General features: G+C 39.2%; 1 protein-coding gene across 3 annotated transcripts in view; it reads right to left on the bottom strand.

Moving 5' to 3' along the window:
• The window catches only part of igf2bp2a (insulin-like growth factor 2 mRNA binding protein 2a), a 101,394-nt gene that overhangs the window by 7,007 nt on the left and 72,938 nt on the right, over positions 1-21,449 (bottom strand). The window contains exons 5-15 of one of the 3 annotated variants that reach the window (XM_088607309.1): positions 17,294-17,357; positions 15,893-16,183; positions 13,813-13,947; positions 12,959-13,081; positions 11,274-11,409; positions 8,924-9,058; positions 7,982-8,050; positions 5,359-5,475; positions 2,885-2,959; positions 2,273-2,404; positions 2,067-2,180 (exon numbers count right to left, since the gene is read on the bottom strand). In XM_088607309.1, coding sequence (XP_088463435.1) covers positions 2,067-2,180; positions 2,273-2,404; positions 2,885-2,959; positions 5,359-5,475; positions 7,982-8,050; positions 8,924-9,058; positions 11,274-11,409; positions 12,959-13,081; positions 13,813-13,947; positions 15,893-16,183; positions 17,294-17,357 — 1,391 coding nt within the window. Of the gene's footprint in view, positions 1-2,066; positions 2,181-2,272; positions 2,405-2,884; positions 2,960-5,358; positions 5,479-7,981; positions 8,051-8,923; positions 9,059-11,273; positions 11,410-12,958; positions 13,082-13,812; positions 13,948-15,892; positions 16,184-17,293; positions 17,358-21,449 lie in introns of all 3 variants that reach the window. The other 2 variants (XM_088607308.1, XM_088607310.1) reach the window with 2 other exon arrangements.

Consider the following 21,449-nt stretch of genomic DNA (forward strand, 5'->3'; position numbering starts at 1 on the left):
ATATAACATGTATAAAAAATAACTATTTCTGAGTGTTTCTTTTTTCACACAGTGTTTAAATGATGCCTAAATTTGATATGCAAAACTGTTGTTTTAATGATGTGAATTAATAGAGAACACTCTTTAGTTACAGTATATGGAGTATATACAGTCTTGTGAAATCTTGCTTTTTTTTTTCAAAAAGGCACATGAAAACCTGCAGAAATGTGTATATTGTCACGCCCTCTGCAGCCAGAGGACGCTCCTTTTCTGTCCTGTCTTTCATTTCCGGTTCTTTGCTGTCCTTCCGGTGTTGCTCTCTCCCTCTGGGACTATATATTTCCGGGTCTTGCACTCCGCCCTGGCTCAGCATTGACGTTCGGATGTCCTGAGACCTGCCTAGCACCAGGTCGCCCCATGTCCGCTACCTGAGGCCATAGGTTTCTATACGGCACTCCTTAACTCTTTGCACTAATGAGCCCGGGCTAACTCCCTGTCTCGCCGCTACGCATAGGGTCATTTTTGCTCTTCTGCCTCTCCACAGTTCGTTGTGTTTTTCAGACATCCGTGGCAGAATGCTGAGCCCTTTTTTCGACCCCACGAGCAGCGCCTTTTGTTTTTCCGCAGTTTTTTCTTGTTCTCTGGGCTGTTTTCTTTTTCTCAGTTCCTCTATTCTAATCGCTGGATATCACTCCGAGCATCTGTGTCTGTGAGTGGGTTTTCGTACATGGCTCTCCTCAGGTTGTTCATTCCGATATCAGTGATTGAATGTTGAGCTTGCTTTCCTATTCTTATTGCTGGATATCACTCCGAGCTTCTGTGTCTGGAGCGGGTTTTCGTGCCTGGCTCTTACTGGTCTTGCTCTCTCCGATATCAGTGATAGAATGGTAAGCTTTCTGCCGTTCCTCCATTCTTTTCGCTGGATATCACTCTGGGCATCTGTGTCTGTGAGCGGACTACGGTCTGGCTTTCCTCAGGTTGTCCACTCCGATATCAGCGTTAGAATGTGAACGTGCCTATTGCCCAGTCTGCTGTATTTTTTCCCCGGGTTTTTGTTTTTTTATTCTTGTTTTTTTTGCCTTTTGTTTTGATTTCTCTTCCTGGTTTCCTCTCCTATTTGGTTCCCCCTGCTCCCTGTGTCTCGGAAATGTGGTTCCTAGCTGTGTTTTGTAGTTTGTCTCCCTGTTGTCCCTGGTTCTTGTTTTTGTGCTTTGTGCTTGTATTTGGATTCCCCTGTTCCCTGTTTCTTGGAACTTTTGGTTCCTTCTTGTTCTTGCAGTTTGTCACCCTGACTCCCAGGTTTATGTTTTTGTGGTTTGTGCTTGTGTACGTCTTTTGTTTTTGTTTTTTGTTTTTGCCTCCGGAGCTCTACCTGATCCCCCCCTTCCTCTACCCAATAAAGGTTTATACCCCGGAGGGGGTAGCTCTCAGCCGTGGACTCCCGGAGGTTTCCTTTCAGTTAAATGAGGTTTTTCCTCCCCCCAGTGCTGTGCAGCTCATTTATTTGAATGGATGTCAGGAGCCGCCCATGAAGGGGGGGGGGGGGTACTGTCACGCCCTCTGCAGCCAGAGGACGCTCTTTCTCTGTCCTGTCTTTCATTTCCGGTTCTTTGCTGTCTTTCCGGTGTTGCTCTCTCCCTTTGGGACTATATATTTCCGGGTCTTGCACTCCGCCCTGGCTCAGCATTGACGTTCAGATGTCCTGAGACCCGCCTAGCACCAGGTCGCCCAACGTCCGCTACCTGAGGGCATAGGTTTCTATACGGCACTCCTGAACTCTTTGCACTAATGAGCCCGGGCTAACTCCCCGTCTCGCCGCTACGTATAGGGTCATTTTTGCTCTCCTGCCTCTCCACGGTTCGTCTCGTTTTTCAAACATCCGTGACATATATCTGGCATAGTTTGGACTTTGCATGTTTTATAAAAACTAAAACTGGTGACATTTATTTCCATTTCCAACCTGAACCCATAATAACCACTAAGATTAATGTATTTATACAAAATTTTAAATTCAGCATTTTCCAATGAACTAATTTGCCAGTGAAGCACAGCCCTTCTCTGTAAGTCACTGTTTTGGTGAGGTGTACCTGACTGGCGAAGAAATGCCCAATAATTTTTACAAAGACTTCGTCATTCTCGTCTGGAGTTTGGTCCCGTGGTACAATGACCTCAGCATTGGTGAGGTTCTGCAACTCGTTTACCTGCAGAGGTGAGACAGACACTGAGTAAGATCAGAAGAGATGCAGAAACAGAGGAGAACAGTCACACTCCCAGTGTCTCATCTACTATGTACCGTTTTGCCTCCTTTGCCAATGACTCTTCCAGCTGCAGATGAGGGCACTTTGATGTGGGTCTCCAGCTTTACCTCTTCCTTCGGACTGAAGAAATTCTCCTCTTTCAGCTTTCCAAATATCCTCCCTTGAGCCTGCGCCACAATAACAAAGAAGAAAACTAAGCCAAATTAAACCAATTTTTTTTAGGTTTAGTATTAGGGTTAACCATTACTAACGATAATCATTAGTACTTACAATTATGCTATAGAAATCATAAATTGCTCTTCACAACAATATACTGTATGCCATCCAAACTTGCCACAAACAACTTTTTCAAATTTTGTGGAAATGATTCAACCCTACTAGCATTCATGTTAGGCATATGAACAAGGTTTGGCAATTAAATCTATTATGTGTTTTATTGAATATTAAACATAGGATTAACCAGGTTGTTTTAATGTATCACATCTACAAACCTGCAACGTGAAAAGGTAGTATGAAAACAGAAAATAGAAAAAGGAATCACTTTTTATACTATCTGGGCAATGAAATTCATTATTTCTGATCTGTACACTCCTCTAAAGGTCAGACCTGCTACAGTCTAGACCAGATTCATGTTAGAACTCTCTCACCTTAAACTGTGCTTCAGGGGGTCCAGTAATGATGACCATCCTCTCGGTAACATCAGGACTTTCTGCTGGGGCAATCTGAAAAGCACATTGACTTTAGATTAGATCTCCTTAACTAATTGAGTTTCTTTACTCTTTCATTTCAGATTGCTGTGACTGCACTTGATATAGGTAATAGGGTACTTCAAGACATCACCACTGAACTGCTGCAGCCAATTCTTTCACCTTAGTGGCTCAACAAGCAAAGATTTTCACTCATAATACATGAATAACCCTGTAGTCCACAGTGTGAAGCACAAAAAGGAGACACACAATAATAGAGAGGATGGATGAATGTAAAGTCGGATAGTGTTTCCTTGGTGCACACACTACAGTGATCCTTGGGGCTGTGTGGGTTCACATGTCCTTGCAGTGCTTTCTAACAAAACTGTCAGTCCTCCATCCACAGAGCTGTGATGCTGTACTTGTGTCAGGAATCCTCAATGAAAAGGTATACAGATCCTGTGCAGACGCAGGAGCAAGTAGATATTGAGACAGGCGAACAATCCGGAACGTCAGGCGAGATCGTAGTCGATAGGTGAAAGGTAGATCGAAATCCAGGAAGTACAGAGAGAAGCAAACAATCCAAAACAGAAGGCAAAAGGGAGTTCAGTATCCGGTAAACGAGATTCAGAGTAAACGCGAGGTAGAGCTCTCAAAGAGAAGACTCAATACCGAGCAGTGGGAAGCAGGTTAGGATGGTTTAAATAGTGCTGCTCGCTGCACAGTAGAGCGTATGCTGATGGATTAACACATGTGGCGGCACTTCTTATTATTAACCCGCTGCTGGTACTGGTTAGTTTGTGAGTTGATCTCCGCTGGCTGGTGATCGTGACAACTTGCAGATTACATGGCCTAACAATGAATGTTTTGGATGAAAGGTGTATATTGTATGAAAGAGTTGTAGCGGTAAGAGAAATTAAGCTTTCAGAAGAGTGCATACGAATACTACTTAGTTACATGTAAATTAAATCCCCTGTACACATCAATTATTTACCATATTGTTTGCACCTCAAGCACACAATTTATCATCATCAGTGCATTGTGTTCTTTGAGGAGACCACAAGAGATGTCCTCAGATTGCTTGCAGGTGAGACAAAAATGTTTGAAATGCCATTTTAGAGTTGAATGACATTAACAGCAGTTTTGAAAAATAACCTGAGTCATTACATTCTTTAATAGAATATAACCCTGGTCAGAAATGTAGGCAAAATAAAATGAGGTTAAAGGCTTTGGGTAAAGGAGAGAGCAGGGGTTATATCATTTGATTAGCAGCAGGAGAACACCAAATACATTAGGTCCCCCACTGACAATTATTCTAAATTCCACCAATTGCACATGATAGCAGTTATAATAATGACTGCAAGCTGAAGTTTATCCCCAGAAAAATATAAGCTTTTTGATAAAGCAAATAAGGAAAAAAACAGCCACTAACATAAACAATCTGTGCCTAAGAAATTCTATCAAAATCAAAATCAAGTAAGATGCCACAACTACAATATCATGTACAGTATGCAGCTAAGTCATACTTTCTTAAGAAAACATACAGTAGGTTTTATTATGTGAAACCTTATTATGAAAAGTATGAATTAATCCAATTTTTCTAGACAGGAAAAGCTTTAAAGCGTTCCAATTAGTGTATCTACTAGATTTGTCAGTGGGGATTTTTAGGACAAGAGAAGAAGGAGGTCATCTGTTAGGTGTTTGTTGGATGCCTGACGAATTAGTCATTTATCAGTAAACAGGGTTTTATTTAATTCCTGTATTGAGACGCTTTTCTGCTGAAACCAGCCTCATCCTCCTAGTCCAGATGTAACCGTGAGTCAGTGTGGTGATGGGCATGATAATGCATGCATGGGTGAGTCAATGCCTGACTTCAAGTATCCCTCCATATTTAGACTGCAGTGATTCAGTACCTATCCATTCTGAAGGGGGTAGCAGAACAAGCAGCTTAGGAAGCAGAGTACTGGAAAAACTGACGTTCTTGAAGGGCATTATCCATGGGATGGGGAGGGCATGGAGATTTTATGGTGAAAAACAACAAATGCCTCACCAAGAAACCATAACATATGAAGTTAAGACACGGATAACTGCTAGTACTTTTCAAAGAAGAACCACAGGAGGAAATGAAGTACTGTTTCTTGCTAAAAAATGAGCAAATGTAAAAAAACGCAAATGCACAGTGAATTGTAAATTACATTCTTGGTATCTTTTCCCTTTACTAGGGCATGGCCTTAAATGTGTCAGCAAATTCTGTGTAACACAAAAAAGTCCAAGGGTTTTAACTCAACATTCTTTAAATAACTGACCACAGCCAGATAAAATACTTGCCTAAAGGCTGGTTTATTCTGTGCATATATTCTTGAAATATAAGGATGAAACTTTTGCACAACAAACCCTGGCTGTTTCGAAGTGTAGAGGAGTAAATGGACTCTTACCCGAATGGAGGCTCCTGCAAATCTGGCCAGCTGTTTGATATGCTGCCCTTTCTTGCCAATGAGTGCTCCAACAGCCTGAGTTGGAATAAAGAGGTAGACTACCTCCTGCTCAGGAACCTGCTGAAAGAAGAGACCTTAAAGAGTCAGCAAGTTTACACAAGATGTTAACTACTCACCAGCGCTTTGGTTAACCCTTATGCAGTGCATTCCTAAAAACTGAAAAATATTATTGATTTTAATGATTCACAATTAACTAAATACAAGTTGATAAGTCCAATATTTCTTCACTCTTTCAGAGAAATCTCACATGTACTTTAATGATCACCCTTCATTATTGAGCACTTGGCAATTCTTGTTAATATATCCATCCATCTTCTACCCTCTTCATACAATTCAAGCTCACTGGAGAGCAGGAGCCTTTCCTGGCAAACAATGGGCACAAGGCAGGATGCATGCTGGACAGGATGCCAGTCCATTGCAGAGCACACACAGAACCAAACACACCCACGCACACCAGAGGTTATTCTCCAAGAACTCAATTGACATACAGTACCAGTATGATTTTGGACTCAGGTACCAAACTAGAGCACCCAGAAGAAACCTTCTAGACAGTCTAGACAGTTTATATAGTTTATAGAGTGGCTGTGACCACTGTCTATTGTTCTGTTATGAAACTCTAGGTTTTGAGAAGCAAAAAGCAGCCCTAAAGCTGCAATCAAAGGAAAAGTTCAAAAACACATGGGACAAAGAGGTATGGAAATGTGCAGCTGTTAAAAAAGTTGTCACTTCATGACAATGAGTGAAAAGCAGTGTGAGAGGTTCATGATTCATTTTTACATCTTCTTGTCATAACATTTACACTGAACGTAGGAGGGGAAAAAAGAAGCAATGCCTGAATTTTTGCAGACAATGTATCACAGTCCCAGAGGCACCGGGACTAACCACCAACCCCCCATCCCTCCCCCAAAAATAGTCCAGTTGTACATTAAACTTCTCAAAAACAACCAGCCAATGAAGTAACATTACTTTGCAGAAGGTCAGCTTTTGATAGCGGGACTATGAACATTGAAGGTCTATTAAGAGCTCCTCCTGTTTCACTAATGTATTTCAATACTTTTTAATGGGTTTTTCTTGTAGACCATAAGGTAAATACAATAATGACCGTTACAATAATGGGAACAAGACCTCCAAAAAATTCCAAAAATTCGACCAATGCAGAATTGACTGCTATAGGGCTGCAAATCTTTGGCCCCACCTGTATGGCACAGGGGGAAACACTACAGGGACATAGACAGTGGTATCCAGATCTAATTCATGTCTGTTAACATTGTTGTTGAAATCCCTCCCCAATTGGGAATCTCATAGTGGGTATACAAAGTGCCTTTGCTGGAGATTTAAGATGTTTTAATAGTTCTTTGAAAATGTCAGCCGTAAATCTGTCATTCACTTGCAAAATACCTCTTGTGATCCTAGACAACAAAAAATCCTTTTTTACTGATATCCTGCCAAGAACGTTCAGTAGGGTGAAAAGGACAGAAGATGGGGGGTTGAGGTTAATGTGGCAGTTTTAGTGAATTGATTCAATCTGTTTTGTTCTTTCAAAAGAGCAATTCTTACTAATAATATACAATGAGCCTCAGCAGGGCTGTATAAGTCAATGATTTCTGTCTTCATTTCTGTGTGTGGGAAAGAGAAAGGTTTTTCCTTTTTTTGGTCTAGTATAATATGGTGCTTTATACTGGGTAAGGTCATATGATACAGATTAAACATGGAAAGGTCTCTCATTGGACTTTTTTATTTTAGGGGGGAAGTCCCTCTCTTGACAGTATACTCCAGATATCCAACCATCTCCACCAGGTTTACAAATTGCTTTACTTTGCAATACTTATTAAAATGTCCTGTTTTTTTTTGCAGATCCACATTATGACATCTCAGAGCTTTTCTTGTCTCAAACAATTTGGTATGGATGAGCTCTATTAAACATTTACCATCCACACCAAGAGTATGAACAACAACTGAAATGCTTCCTTATGAAAACAGCAGTTGTGTTCCTTTGAAATAATGCACTGCATACAATGTGTAGCTGTAGCTTCTGTACAATTTAATAATGCTTTATGGGCAAATCTGTAATTTTTCTGTCTCAGTTTCTCAGACAACTAGTGAAATCATGCAGGGAATTTGCTGCCAACTCCTATCATTAGAAAAATATTTTCTCTGTTTTTTATTTACAGTGGTAGCACAGCGGTATTAGTAGCAATTGCAGAGAAGACTATAACATTCATTAAAGATTTTAAAATTAGCCATAAATCTTTTGATACATGATGAAATCTAAACTGATGCTGAAAATAACCATTAGGACCTGTATACTCCACATAAATAGCTCCTTAGGTTTAGCTGTGTCACTTAAGCTGCTAATAGATAACTGATTATAGTTTTAAAGGCAGGGAGACCAATGATAAGTAAATATTGAAAGATTGAGTGGCAGAAAAGGTCATGTTGATATAACCGTGACCGAGATAGAATTTGGGTGTAAGAGTGGGTTTGGGGCACCGCTTCTTGTGGGCAAGTACAGAGGGCACAGTGGAAAGAGAAGCAGAGACGACGGGGAGCCGGGGGCACTTACTGAGTGCTGATGGGATAAGGCGCTGGCAGGAGGGACCCCATACAGACCACCCAAATGCGATGAGTGACTCTACAGCAGCAGAGAAACTACAGTCAGCACATTTGTTCAGCATTCTGACCAAAATGACAAAGCTACACTCTTTTTACCCAAAAAACAACCCACACAGCCTCCTCCCTTGCTCTCTGCACTCTAACCATTTAGAGTGGAAACATACCACAAATCACTGGATAAAAGCTTCACACCCTGTGCATCCTTTGACTGAGTCATTTTTGTCCTATAAAAAAGGACAAAATAAAATTTGCATTTTCTATTTCCTCCCCTAAACACAAACTCCCCTGCTGTTTCTCCATGACTGTGATCCCGAACCACAGTTCCACAACATCATGTGGGGATGCAGCTATTGTGTCAGACAGGTATTGAACTGGGATTTGCTATAACCAAGAACTGTAGTTCTTAAAACCAGACATACAGAACAGCTGCTCCCACCTTCTTTAGTGTTGCAAGTTTCCAACAAACTGACCTTCTACTAAGTAAGAAATCAAAAATGAGTAAAAGCTATGTCTTTCCATTTGAAAAACTACGTGGAGGCACTGAAGGCTAAGTTTTGTGGACCTGAAAAAATATAGAAAAAGAACTCAGGATAATAACCATGATTTTCAGACCTCAGTAACACCAGTGTCACTGCTAAATGCGTTGCATCCAAAGGACCATGACATTTTACATTTATATGCATTACAATCTAGGATATATTATTTCTAGGCTTGTTATCACCTGTCCCGATGAGATTTATAGATAAAGGCAAATGTTTGTTATTTTGTTTGGGTGGGGGGGTGGGTTTAATATGGCTGAAGAGCAGCCTTTGACACACATTCTCAAGACATTCCCAGGTGCCATACAGTTGGGTATGGGTACGAAGGAATGGCGGAGGTGCTGTGTACTCACTAGGAAAGGGGTGTAGCCAGCAGCGGGACCCGTGGCAGCTCCGCGAGGTCCAGCTGCAGGCGGAAGCACCGACAGTCCAGTCGAGAAAATGCCTAGAGCATTCAGGTTCAGCCCAGGGATCAAGTTGGCTTGTTGCTGCACCACAAACAAGACACCAGTTAACCACACATTCTCTGAACAGGAACTTAGCAAATAAAAATATTTCACCTCCATTAACTGCTGTTCTTTCTCTAAATATATAGAAATACACTATACAGACAAAAAGTCATTTTAAAATGTTCCGCTAGATGGCCCCATCGGCTAAAAAAATCACTTTTTGAAAATGTTACTTTTTCATATCATAAAAACAGTTTGATTGTAAACATGCCATAAGCAGCGCTTTCTCTCCCTAAACCAGAGCGAAACTGAAAGATGAATTGAAGCATGTAAATCACAAGGCAGAACGAGAGGACCTGGTGCAAAACGAAAACCAAAGACTGTGTGCACAAAAGCAGTGGCAGCAAAAGTTAAGAAATAACATTTTCATTACTTCCTGAAACTCAGTGGATATTCTATCATGAAAATTAATTACATCTTCCTAATATGTGCTTCACCATAAGGCTGACAGAAAGTTCTAACCTGATTTCAGGTGATACTGTAGCTATGTAATGGCTATAAAGTCCCATTCTCATACAGCAACACTTGAACTGCAGCTGTCAGCCATGAAATCTAGTAGGGTTAGACAACTCTGGAGGTTCATGATGTCAGACTACTGGCCTGGACAGACATGTGTGGTGCCAGAACAACATATTGAAGGAACTGTACAGTGTAGTCTTCTGTGAAAACACACAGGGGAAGTATGTGCAGCATAACTACAAGGTTTTGTGAAAGGAATGCACTGTTAGCAAGCAGCAAAACATATGCAGTTTCTAATACGATTTCCAGGATGGCACATGTTGTAGGTTATAACTGTTCTGCATGACATCATTGGCTTATTCATTATACATGTGATGAATAGTCTCAGTGTAATATCTGGACTGAAACAATAAATGGTGCTTTGATGCTACAGGGATAGAAAAGTACTGTACTGTAAAAAGACTTGCCCTAACAGATGTTACTGTGACATCCCAAATATTTATTTTCATTTCCACATCTCAATACAAGACATGATAGGGATCAAACGATCAAGGATGTCAGGACGCTTCCTGACATGCTCATTTGTCATCATCCATGATGAGTTACATGAAGGTGACGGTGGAGTCACACAAACTATAATACAATGTGAGTTGCGACTGGATAATGCAAGGCTGTCAGGCAGGGAAAATAAGAAGAAATAGGTGGGGATCCACTTCATCTGCCACTGAAGTACAGTACCCGCCTTCGTGACGAGTAGTAGTTGTTCTTTGTACCAGAATCCCCACTACAGAGCAGATCAGGTGGAGAACAACTGAATTAAGGGGGACTTTAGAAAGCCCAGACTGTACAAGACCAGAGTGCAGATCACCCCAACAACTCACTCGACAGGCAGGGTAGGGCTAACTGCACAGGTTACATCACTAGTATGACTAACAGCATAGCAAAGCAATGCGATTCATGCTACAGGGAACATACAGCCCACTGTCATGCAATGCTGCACCACACCTGTCTGTCCAGACATTAAGATATACACTCCACAACATTAAACCACAATACAGAAATGACAGACGTTACTTAAGAGTCTTGCACTCATAACAGGCATTTTGTTAAGGCAGTGGACAGGGCACAACAGAAAGAAAGTTATGGGCAGTTCTGACAAAAATAATAGATTTTCATGATGTCCAGTGCCAGAGTTACACACATCTAAGAGATACTATTTTTTGCAATTGCAATGTAATATAACTGTAATAATTATCTCATATTGCTTTAAATAAAGAGACCAATCTAACAAAATAACAATAATAGTACAGTAGGTACTTATGTTTTAGGTTGCCTTGCTTTTAGCACTGTTTCTAACTTCAGAACATGCCTTATTGCTAAACACAGCAACCCTTTAATAATAGCTAAATTTTATAGTTCATTTATAAATGTATATCTTTCATAAGAAAATGATCCAGCTTTGATCATTTATTTCTTTTTTTACTATTTTGTGGAATTTGAAAAAGTACTTTAATAAGTGTATTACTTCTTAAAAGTTAAGGAAAGGGAAATTAACAGGTATTTGATTACATCTTTTTCATTCTTTTGTAAAACACAAATAGATGGAAATTATAGGGAAAATACAATTAAAAGGAAGGATTGTAACTTATTGTAAAATCAGTAACAGTTGTCAGCTTTCTAAATTGTACATTATGACACTTTCCCACCATATTCAGAACAGAAAATGCACACTTACATTTATAGCAGCAATGTCATTCTCATAGGCTTCTCTAAGTTTCTTCATGATTTCTACTTCAGCCTTACAGCAGGCATCAATACTGCCTTTTACAGTAATGGTCCTCTCTGGGTTGTAAATGGTTAAATCTTGTAGGCTGAAAAAGACACAGGGATAGTTTAAAAAAAGTGGCTTACTGCTGCCAATCTTCCTTTCCAAAATGTACAGGAGAAGGACACCTATGGCTTTTCCAATCTTTTTCACTGTAAGACTTCATTCTACTAAAAATGTTAACAGTCTAATTTGCTCTTAATCAGGTTCAATTAAATGATTAAGAACCTGGCAAAGCCCAATGTCCTCTAACAGAGCTCAGCAGAAGAGCCAGTTTTGTCCTGCCCCTGATTCGTGTATCATTCATTACAGAAAGCAGAGTACACTGTAGAGTTGATATTGAGTATTTACAAAATGAGCATTTAAATTTTCTATTTGAATGCCTTTGTAATCTTTTACCTGAAAAACAACATATTCGGGGGAAAACAACACATTCATTTCTAAGCATTAAGAAATGTTTTGGCAGGATAAATGTAGAGATTGTCCCAATAGCGTAAACCTAAGTCCACACTGTATGTAAAAGAAGGTAAAACGAGAGACATAACTAACATCCAGCATTAAATCTGACAAAAACAAACTGAGGTAAGTCATCCGTCAACCTTTCTTCCTCTGGCTCTTCAGCAATCTTTCAGTGGTCTCATTATGGTTTCCTTTGCACAGATGCAGAGCCATTCATTAGCCCAAATGGATGAGGGTTAGAAGACACAGCCCATTAAATAGCTGTAATAAACATGTTTCTAATGCATCTCAGAGACTGGAGCAGTTTAATCAGTTGGGCATATATGGTTTAAATAAACGGAGCTGCGAGGTGTCCACATGTTCGCAAGCTAATTAGTTCTGCTAAAAAGAGTCAATAATCTTTCAAATATACAAGGGAAAACAGATTGGGTGGCATTAACTCATGATGAATTAGATTAATTTATCTCACCTAAAGTAGGGGGTTTATCCATCAATAACCCTTTTGTGTGAGGCTTTCATAAGAAAGCTGAAGTAGCATACATTCACTATCCATGAAGTAGCAACCATTGAGTAATTATTTTTCATCTCTTATTTTTTTGACTGTTCTATACCATTCAAAAGAAAATTAAAGAATTGCAGTACAGTACTATCTTAGAAAAATGTGTAATGTGTGTAATGTCATTTTTATATAAATATATTTTATTAAAATTTATGTTTAAAAAAAACTTGCTACACTTGCTGATACAGAAAAAACTACACACTATTACTGTAACACACTACTATTTATTCCTATTTATACAATTAAGATGCTGCAGTCTGAACAGTTTCAACAGTTTTGAAACATTGCTTCAATTCAATATTTTAAGGGCTACAGATGTTTTTCTTTCTTCCAACCTACTTTTGGCAGGATCCAGTCCAGTGTTATCCTTTGCTAGTTTTTCTGAGGAAAATCTAAGGTGTCCTTTTCTATGGATACCGACTTCCTATCACAAGCCAAGCAAAACCACACCGATCAGATGTTTTGCTTCCAGGAAAAAGGACATTGTTCTTCTTGCATCCTGTAAACATAACTGACGTGATTCAACTCAATGTTGATAATACAGATGCAGAACAGACCTTATCAAACTGACACTTACGAGGAGATAGTTATCTTGGTCCCAGTCTCTTGTTCAATTTTCTTCAGATTTCTGCCCTCCTTACCAATCAGTCTCCCGACTAAACTGTTGTGGGCAAGAATTTTCAGTGGAATCTCCTCAGCTCTGAGTAAAAGGAGAAATATGTTTAACACAATCTTCATAAACCCGTCATTCAGAGCCTGTTTCTAGATATTTATCTTCAACCCAGTAGAGGTTAGCAAAGGGAAAACATTTCTTACAAGCTCTGTTATTAAAACTCTAAATCTATTAAGGTCTAATAAATATTCTATAGGAATGGTATTTTATGTTGTTAACCCCAAAATATACATTTCATTGATGTAGGAAAGCTACAAATACATGAATGAAGATAAAAAACCTACAAATATATATTTGTTTCTTTACAAAGTCTTATTTTACTTCATGTTTTGTTTTTCTTGTGTGTGAAGTATTCAGGTTAAAAGATCCAGACACATTGTTAAGGTGAATGAATACCTTGGACTCCTCCACAAAATGGCTGCCAATTACCTACTGCCAATTCAGTAATCTTTCTTATGTTCAAAATGTTTATACTTTTGTATGTAGAAAACCCACAGCACAAAATGAATTTGAGCCCATGAAACATGTGTAAAATGGAAGCAAAATGCAAGATCTTGTTTATGTAGTTCAGACTATTTAATTTGGGTTCGTTCGGTTTTATCCTTTAAGTCTCTGCCTCAAATGTGAGAAAATGGCCCTTCTGAGAAATGACTATATGGGCTTGCGAGCTGAAATCAGAAATGTCAGGGTATCCCTTACATCTTCCCTCAGCTGACACATGCTAGACATGTAAGATGTTTTAAGATAGTCAGACTCACGTCTTGGTCTCACTGGCCTCTTTCTCCATGATCTCCATGATCATTCGGCAGGCAGAGGAGGTTCCCTCAGGAGTGGAGTGAATGGTGATGGGCTTCTCCGCAGCTCCAGCATTCTCCTTCCGATGGATATCCACCCTGGAATACACAACACACCCTCATACCTATTCACAAATGGGTCCAAAATGAGCCAAAATGAACCAAGGGATTAGTAATATTTTATACAGTCAGAATAACCCTTTTATAACCATGCTACATACTTAGGGGTATAGAATGCAGCAACTGTTCCTTTTGCTTACTAACAGTTGCTATCATGTAATTGTATGAAATGTCATTGCATTATTAAAATCCATTCATCCCATCCATTTTCTAATTACTTCTTACAGAGTCATGGAGGAGCCAGAGCCTATCCTGGCAAGCAACAGGCACAAGGCAGCATACACCCTAGACAGGACTAGAGTCCACTGCAGGTCACAAACACAGACACAAACATGACACACTCACACCAGGGCCAGAAGCTAATTAAAGGGAACTTGTAGTTCCAATTTCTCAGATTGGTTATTAACTCTCTTTAACAAAATTAATTAATTGACAGTATAGAAAAATGTTACACATTTCTAATTAAGCACAAAGTCTTGAACTTTGTAAAAGTACTGCAAGTTGCAATCTTGTTGCAAACCCTAGGTCTCGTCACGGGCGAGAGCAACCCTTCCTGCTCACTGGTCACTGTAATCACTAATGTAATGCAATGTATGAACAAAAAAGTACAAGTGGTGTGGCAGACATTTCACTGCAAAAATATTCCAACGTGATCTACTGTACATGCAGAGTGAAGAAGTAAGTAGAATTTGTCAGCAAAAGTCTCAAACTCGAACTCAAGAGCAATATTTCTGTTTCATTAAAAGAAATGTATTCACAAGCCTGCTTCTTTACAATGCAATAAGTCCACTTCACATCACCAGAAGTTTTGTTGCCCCGTTCTGAATTGCAGAATATGGTGCTGTGCGTACCTGGAAATTTTGTCTAATTTGTGATGTAAATTGGAGGTTTTACAAATTACTAAGGACATTTTATTTTTAATGTGGTTTGAAATGCACTCATCAGTTCTGATTCTTTCTAACCCTGAAATATGAAAATAGCATTGCAGTTCCCCTTTAACCTACCAAGATCTCTTTAGACTGTGGGGAAAAGACAGAGTACCCACAGTAAACCCCAGGAATTGAACCCAGGGTCCAAGCACGGCAACCACCCCATACTAAAATCCATAAGTTCAGAAATAATTTATATCAATGTACCACATATAATGCTACAGAACTGAAGGGTACGCACACATTAATACAAATTGATATACACCTTGAAGGTCCATACTGCACAGTATATACGGTACACATGCCCATTGTGTTTTTCTTTGGAAATACCATAAGTATGAAATATCAGCTTCCATGCTGAGATCACAAGAAAACCATCTAGTAAGTACAGTATCCTATTGCTCTCTGCTGGATCCTTTTAATTAGCCTCCAACTGAAAAAGTCATTTTTTCATTTGAAATGAAAAAAGAGTGGGGACATGAATCCTGTCCACTCCTCTAAAAATTACATGAGTGACACATTCTTCTGTCCAGGTAATTTTATTCTGAAACCTTCTGTTCCACCTAAAGATAAAGACTTTTATAATCCTGCCTATTCTAATTTCTTGACCTCAAATCCATGCAAAAATGCCCTGTGGTCAAACAACAAGAGATGTGTATTCCAATTTCTCTTCAGTACACACTATGACACTGTTTACTCTTACTAACATTTTCAGAAATTAAGGGGAAATATAAAACATTAAAAATGTTTAGTATGTTAATGATTGTGTCAAATTTAAAAGAATATGGATAGGCTTCCTGTGAACGATGTTAATTTTTTGGAAGCAGACAGACTCACAGCACAATTATGGAGACAATGGAAGAATGACATGATGTGACAAGGAGTATCTCCGTTCTGTCTCAGTGGAACACTACCTCTGGGGAGTGCTGTTTCACAGCTCTGCTCAATTGGACAACAAAAATGGTGGTTCTTCCGCAAAGGCCACACTTACTTACTTGGACTGGGTCTGCTTGGTGACATTCTTGATGGTGAGCCCTTCTTTGCCAATGATGGCCCCCACAAACTGTGTGGGTACTAGCATGCGCAGGGGGAAGTCATGCTGCTTGTGCCGGGGCCCAGCTGGGCTCCCTGAGGGCCCAGCCTGAGAAGCTCCCTGGTCACGTGACTGCCGGCCACCTCGTCGAGACCGCGAACTCTGTGGCGGGGGTGCAGCATCCACATCCAGGATGTAAGACACTCGGAAGGAGTAATCCTCAAACTGGTGCCCCGTCAACTTCTCAATAGCCCTGGGGTGAGAAGGACACCGATCGACTGATTAAGACTCCTAGAGTGAAACTCAGAGTGTTTGATAAGCATAACAAGATCTGGCCAAATTTTAAGTTTTCTCAATAGCCAAGTTTAAGAATGGCCCATAACGTTCAGATTCTATCACAAAATGAACAGAGAAGTGACCACTGCTTTTGAAACTACAAACTTACAGGACATTTGAAAGTTTTCTATATATTTCATAAAAAAACGCTATACTCCTAGTTCTGTATATTTCTTTGCTTCCTAATGGCAATAAATTCTAGTTGGTAAAACCCTGTGAAATACTTTAATGTATCATCCAGCATTGGAGCTGTCCCTCAAAGATGGTCAAGAGGGACAGTCACACAAAAAATGCCCCTGTGCCCCTAGTGGAGGTGGATAAATACACCACAAAGCAGCGTACTAAAATCACACCATTAATTGGATAAAAACATAAGAAAATTAACCAAGGCTTAACCTTCAATTGGATTGACACAATACACAAAAATATATTAAGAAAGGGTTAAAAACGCTCAGGCAAAAATAAACAGAGGTTTAACCTTTACAAACAGGGTGAGTAAAAATAGTAAGATTTCTAGGTTTAACTTGTATGTAAGTCTTTTTTATTAGAGGAAATATGAAATGTACTTTACAGCCCACTACTGTAACCATATTACATATGAACCATATTAAGCATTTAAATCCCCTTATCCCCCCCACATGACTGGGCTCTGGATCCATAGCACCAACTACTAATTTTTCTAAAGAAAAGAGCTCACTTAAATATAAATTAATATAAATATAAATATAGGTATATATAAATACATACATTTTGAATAAACATACATAGAATATAAAAAAAGGTGCAAAGGTCTACATCAGGTTCCAAACTCCCTGAACTATCCTTATCGGTGATATTAATTGCTGCTGTTAAATATGTTGATTACAGAACTGACCACCCAGTAATGGAAAGATTAGTTTAGTCTTGAAGGGAAGATCTGAACAGTGGAATTAGCCCACACAATGGGATCATATTCATTATATTTCATGATAAAATGTGAAAATGTGTAAAAATCAAAACACAAAAGGAGAAGACCCTCCTGGCTTACACTTTTGCTTGCTCCTTGGCTGCATATGTGACATTCACAACAGCTGTATCTGTGTCAGTGTTAACTGTGGGAGAGAGAAAAAAAATCAGGTCATTTGTCACATACTGTAGGTCTTGAGGTCTGCCTGTTGTTTGAGCAGCTGTGTGAAATTAAGATCAGCAAAGGTCTAGCAGTTTTCTCCCAACCTGCTCTAACAGTAAATACAGTTCAGAGGCACCTGTTAAACTTTGGAAACAAGATGTTCATTTCTGTTGACAGTGAGATCAAAACTTAACTGGACAGGAGATAGATAACAGTAGCAAAAAACAGTTTTAAATCAAAATACCCACCTCATTTATGAATAGCACCCACAGAACAGATAATGGAGAATTACTCACAGAAATACAATATTGTGCTCATTGTCCATATGGATTGTCCTTCCTGAGTCATTTCTCTACTGTTTCATTTTTGTTAAACTAAGCAGACCATTGACAGAAGCAATAACTTGAAACACTACATTCACAATATGTTCTTAATCCTCCAGATGTCGTTTGAATATGAAAATGCAGGGCTGTGATTTAATAGGTCAAAATTAGAGTGAACCACTGTATTGACCTCTGAATTAACCTCTGGATTATTGATATGCATGGATCAAACACTAAATTACTTCCTACAGGGCTGTCATTGTATATTACTTCATTATATAGTTTTATGAGAAAATACATTGCTCTGTGCCATTGTTTTCATTTTCACTCGGGCATCATAGTATAAAAATTAATTCCATGAAAAGATAACAAATCAGTTAAAAGAAGTTGCTCCAATGTTTTGAATTAGTATTTTTGGAATGTAGGATCTTGCAAACTCTTGCAAACTAATGCTGTGCATTATAATGAAGACTGTGTTGTGAAGGGGAGTAGTATCAGGGAGATTTTATAGTATAATTACTGCTACCAGACTCATTTTTATTTAATTTTGGCTCTTGGAGGGTCTGTAAAGGCCTGGGGTTCCCCCCATAATCTGCTTCCTCCCAAAGTAAAAGGAAACTGAAAGACTCTCTAGAAGTGGCTAAAATGGCCGCTCTGCCACAAATGTCTATGGATTAGCAGCTGGTGATAAATGGCAGTGGTGTCCTCCTCGGATGGAGCATTGACTGAGAATTTAAAACACTTATTCTAAACATATCTTCTAAAATTATCACAAAACCATCATTCTTGGGGGGAAGGGAAGTGGTACTCTGTTAAATAGTAAGATTATAGACTTAATTCAGGTCCCTCTATCTCTATCCCTCTATTTTTATCAGATGTTATGTATTTTTTATATATTCAAGACTTTAATTGCTATTTGACATTGGATTTGGTTTTTGATACATGTAATCTGACAAATGTTTCTATTTTGCCCTGGAATGTGTGAGCTACATTCATGTACTAAAAATGCTAGCCGTTGAATGCTGCAAATGAGAAAAAATATATGTTGATAATAATCTCATTTTAAACAACAAGATGTTTGTAGATTTGCAGATAAGTATTACCTCTCTTCTACAGAGAACAAAGTAGGTTTTAAATTATTTTTTTTATTTCTTTATAAGTGTAAGGGGGTGACGAACTGGGGAGAACTAGTTTCTGAGGCATACAGACATTTTTGTAATTCAGTATATATTTCTGATTCTTGGTGTAGGAGATACACAGAATATATTTAACCTCTCAGCCAATTTATAATAACAGGCACTAAAAACGTAACTTATGATTTCAATACTCATTTGCTATACTTGTTTGATATTGTTTTACCACAGTTCTCATTTAATGTTTCCCCACATTATACCCATGACTACAGATACTGACCCACCCTATGTAATACTGTAAATAGATACTGAGGAGGCTTTTCATCATCTTGAGTGGGACTATTTATGTTTAGTTCTGGATTTTGAGGATTTGGCATCAGGTTTCATTAATATGGATAAAATTGTATCTTAACTTTTTCAGCTATAATGCTGATGGGCAACAAGTGATCTCTCAAGTTTGCCATTCCTATGGGTATTGGTCCACTTTGACTTTTCTTATTCTTCTTGTCTTTGGCACCTCCAATACTGGCTGCTTGTCAATCTACTAATTTTATCCTCCTTGCTTTTAATAATATTCATCATTGTGTATTTGCTGCTTTATGTAGAAAGTCTTACAATGCCTCCCTCATTTGCTGCTATGTTAGGTGGTTTTGGTGCTCTATAGGGTATACAATTCTAAATGGTCTAAATTGGTATTACTCCCATTGTTTTAAAGTTGGGAAGGCCTGCTTACATCTGGCTGTACCTGATCAAACACTACAGATATCTTGGCATTGAGATTTACAGTATGCTCCTCTGCATTCCAACACAATAACAACTTCAAGACAGGTGCCAGCTTGAACAGATGGCCTTGTTACCCCACTTCTCTTCAATTTTACACCCCCCCTTATAAAAATGTATGTGATTCCTTGCTTACATTTTTAGTTGTATGATTTCACTTTAAACCCTCCTTAGGCTACTGGGTTGAATCCAGGAATTTCAAAATTCACGTGGAAAGAGAAGTGATAGTAAATTCTGCCTCTCTAAGTGAAATGTGAGCTGGAGACCTTGCTTCGCCAAATCTTCAACTTTATTTGTAAGCCTTTGTTTTTTTTCCAATTTGTGTTTAAATTAACCTTGAGTCTCCTGTATCACTAAGAAAGTCTCAAAACTGAATTCAAAATATGATTTATACTGAGGAAACATATATTATAGGTCTGCATAGGGCCCTGAAAGAACTCGTTCGTTACAGGTGTTATGCTGTGGCAGCTATTTCAGAGTTCTGAAAGTGTACAGAGGTGCTGGAAAAATATATCTCGTTGTTTGTACATTATTCTGTTATGATCTTGGGTGATCATGATACTATGCTGAGATACAACTAACCTTATTTAACAAATAACATACAAAAAGTCTACTTTGTCATTATGTATTTAAAACATAAGTCAGCATTCAATATTTTGTGTGAAAGTGCACACCTTGACTCACTAACTTGCGGTACCATTTTTAGTAGTAATAACTTACTTAAGTAATAACTTAATTAAAAATTTCCTGTAAGAGTTAATCAGTCTCTCACATGACCTGGGAGGAATTATGGCCCACTCTCCCTCAGAGAACTGCTTTATTTCTGTGATGTTTCAGAACTTTCTTGCATGCACAGGTTCCACCACAGCATCTTTCTAGGGTTTAGGTCTGGACTTTGACTTGGCCACTCCAAAATCCTGAATATCTTTTTTTGCAAGCCATTCTGTCATAGGTTTGCTTGTTTGTTCTAGAATACATTGAGTATAGTGAGGAATTTATGGTGGACTCAATGATAGCAAGGCACCCAGTGTAACTGTGCTTGTTTTGGACCCTGTGCAGACGGTATAATCCAGAAGTGACTGGAGAAGGGCTACAGGGAAAACATGGTGAGGAATGGAAGGGATGGCGAACAGGGGGTGGTGTCAACAGTGATCCAGATGCATGGGGGGAGCGCAGGCAAACGAGTCCAAGACAGTCCAAATAGGAAAACCGGGGAGCAGCCCATAATCCAAAACCAGGAGATCCATCCAAGACAAGACACGGACAAAAACAGGGAATGGGGACATGGAACTAGGAACATGAAAGTTAAAAGTAAAGTAACGAGACCAGGGGCTCCGAGCCCCAGACTCAGCTTGGTCAGGACTCCGTTCGGAAGCCTATGCCCTCAAGCCGCGGACGTAGGGCGACTTGATGCAAGTCGGGTCTCCAATCATCCATCTTGCAATGCAGAGCGATGAGCTTCAGAGGAACGAGGTTTAAATAATGGACGGAACAAGGGGCAGGTGAACGTGATAATGAAACTAAAATACAAAAGGGTCAGAGCGCCCTCTAGAGGAGGGATGAAGATTGTGACACCCAGGTCTTGAGGCAGCAAAGCAGGCCCAATCCATCAACACTCACCATCATGCTTGATGGTTGATTGAGGTTCTTCTGTTCAAAGGCAGTATTTAGTCTCTCCAAATATGATAAAAATATTATGCATTATGGCCAAACAAATTCACTTTTGAATTTAATCTTTCCAGAGCACATTGTTCCGTGTTTTCCATGAAAGTGCTGTTTTGCAAACTTAGGCCATGCACCAATGTTCTTCACAGAGAGCTATTCTTCCAAGAACCATAC

This window comes from Lepisosteus platostomus, chromosome 14 (genome assembly GCF_059453375.1).
Source record: "Lepisosteus platostomus isolate fLepPlt1 chromosome 14, fLepPlt1.hap1, whole genome shotgun sequence".
Classification (NCBI taxonomy): domain Eukaryota; kingdom Metazoa; phylum Chordata; class Actinopteri; order Semionotiformes; family Lepisosteidae; genus Lepisosteus; species Lepisosteus platostomus.